General features: G+C 37.2%; 1 protein-coding gene across 1 annotated transcript; it reads left to right on the top strand.

The window, feature by feature from the left end:
* The first annotated feature begins 550 nt into the window (after positions 1–550).
* Positions 551–1,471, top strand: LOC116893692 (olfactory receptor 5B2-like). The gene has a single exon (XM_032895408.1). The coding sequence runs from the start codon at positions 551–553 to the stop codon at positions 1,469–1,471; it is 921 nt and encodes a 306-aa protein (XP_032751299.1).
* Positions 1,472–2,888: the final 1,417 nt, after the last annotated feature.

Raw genomic sequence — 2,888 nt, 5'->3', positions numbered from 1 at the left:
GCAAAAATCTCAAAAGCATGGGGCCAGAACTTGATATGGCCTGCAATATATTAGTTTCACAAAATAAAAAAAATATGCTACATCCAAAGAGTCAATAATAACTCTTCACAGATGTGTGGCAAAGAAGTGTTGTGAATACTGGATTGCAAAAAAATGTTGGAGCGTGTATTCGTGAACAGAATTATTCACACAACTCATAGTAATCAATTTATTCAAATGTTTACATCACAATTAACAAATACCTAACATTTTGAAGTTGGGATTCCACTAAGAGTCCTTCAATATGACTTGTGTGTAATTGATTCACCCATGTTAATTCTAAAGCACATGTAGTTTTCTGCAATGTAGGAGTACAAATTACGATAGATAGAGAAGTGGGAAGGACGTGGGGGAGAGTTGAGAGAGGGGAAAGAATATAGTCAAAATATATTAGATGAAAAACTCCTTTTAAAATAATATAGTTTATATTTTCAAGTTTAAGAAAATTTTCAAATTATATTCCTCTCTTTCAGTTGCTATGGAGAATACAATGACTTGTAAAAGTACAATAATGAAGAATAGGACAGACGTGACAGAGTTCATTCTGTTGGGACTCACCAATAAACCGGGCCTGCAGCTTCCCCTGTTTATCATCATCCTTCTCATCTATACCATCACTCTGGTGGGAAACCTAGGGATGATCCTGCTAATTGTCCTGGACTCTCAGCTCCACACCCCCATGTACATTTTCCTTGGTAATCTTTCTCTGGTGGATTTTTGTTACTCTTCAGTTGTCACCCCCACAGTCATGACTGAGCTTCTTGGAGGAGACAAGATCATTTCTCACAATAGCTGTGCTGCTCAGATGTTCTTTTTTGGAGCCTTTGGTACTGTGGAGAATTACCTGTTGGCTTCAATGGCCTATGATCGCTATGTAGCAGTGTGTAAGCCCTTGCACTATGCCACCATCATGACTACAAGTGTGTATACGGGGCTCATCACTGGCTCTTATGTCATCAGTTTCATGAATGCCTCCATCCATGTTGCAGACATATTCACTCTTTCCTTCTGCAAGTCCAATGTAATTCATCACTTTTTCTGTGACGTTCCAGCACTCATGGTTCTCACTTGTTTTGATAATCAAGTTCGGGAACTACTTCTTCTTTCTATTGAGAGTTTCAATATCTTGTTTGCTTTCATAGTTATCTGTACTTCTTACATGTTAATTTTTGTCACCATCTCAAAGATGCACTCAGCTTCAGGACATCGCAAGGCTTTTTCCACCTGTGCCTCCCACTTCACTGCAGTGTCCATTTTCTATGGGACAGTCATTTTCATGTATTTACAGCCCAGTTCCAGTCATTCCATGGACACAGACAAAGTTACTTCCGTGTTCTACACCATGGTTATCCCTATGCTGAATCCTCTGATCTACAGCCTGAGGAACAAGGAGGTTAAGAATGCATTCTTAAAGTCAATACTACATTATTAATGGTAAAGAATGGATTCATTTGCTGAAGGCAAAAAATAGGATTTTAGTTTAACCTTGTATGATGCTATTTGTAGCTTCATTCTTCTCAGATTTCCTATATTTATTGAATTAGAGTTGAAGGCAACAGAAAATTCAATGAAATGATATCCTTACTTCTTCTTCAAAACTCTTGGAAAATATTTTATAAAGAGTTGTATAGTTGAATGATCTAACATAAGCTTAGACTTTTCAAAATGTCATTTAAAATGCTGAGCTATCACTTAATTATTTATCCTACTACATCTCAATACAAATACACATAAAGGAGTTTTAAAATAAATGTGAACAGAGGAATGCATAGAGGTGCTCCATGATATGCACATGAGTATGATAGATTTTATAGAATTGTATGTGTGTAATGTGGATATTTGTGGTGCTTAATTTTATCTGACTATATTGAAGGTTTATCTGTGACCATATTTCCAGGAATTCTAGTATCTAGAATTAGAAACAATTGTATTAGAAACTAAAACAGTCTCTCAAGTATGTTGGCGAGCATGACTCCACACTTAGAGGTCAAATAAGTACAACCCCCATCTCTGTCTTTTACCCTCAATCCTTTCCTCCCTCTCTCCCTCACTCCCTCTCCCTTTATGCCCCTAGTTCCCTCTTCTCCTCTATCCTTTCTCCCTCCTCCATGTTAGACCTTAACATTCATCTTCTCTGACTCTCAGGCATCAGAATTGATGTTCCAGTCCTGACTCTTTAGACTTAGGCCTTCAAGACTTACACAGCCACATCTCACTTCCTTTTCCTTAGGCTTCTGAACTCAGATTCCATCACTAGATTCTCTTCTACTCAAGCCTGAAGGCAGGATGTCAAGGTACTTCCCACCCTGCATATCACATGGGCCAATACTCACAATAAATACCCTCTTATTTGTCCATGTATATTATATCCTTTTGATGCTGTTTCTCAGGAGAACCATAAAAATAACAAAAGCATTTGCTGAATGTGGTATTTTTGAATGTGAAATATCACCTATGAGCTTATATTTTGAATATAGATGGTGGTGCTGCTTGAGGAGATGTAGATAGTAGAGTCTTGCTAGGGGAAGAACATTACTCAGAAAAGGCTCCTGAGTGTTTTTAGCCTTGCCACATATCCAGTTTTCCTGCTACCCAATGATTGTGGTTGAATATGTGATCCCTCAACCTCTAACTCCTTCCATAATGCCTGTCTCTTGTTGTTAAGCCTACTGTGATGACTGACCATTAGTTATTCCTCTAAAATCATAATCCCAAATAAACTTTTTCTTCCATAAGTTGACTTTGGTGATTTCTGTTTTATTACATCAACATAAATGTAGCTAGTACAGTGATCATAATCTAATATCTCCTTTGCTTTATGTAATAAATGTAATATTTATGTAACATTT

The sequence above is a fragment of the Rattus rattus genome, chromosome 2, assembly GCF_011064425.1.
Source record: "Rattus rattus isolate New Zealand chromosome 2, Rrattus_CSIRO_v1, whole genome shotgun sequence".
NCBI lineage: Eukaryota > Metazoa > Chordata > Mammalia > Rodentia > Muridae > Rattus > Rattus rattus.
Note: the sequence above shows the minus strand (reverse complement) of the source record. Positions and strands in the feature narration are given on the sequence as shown.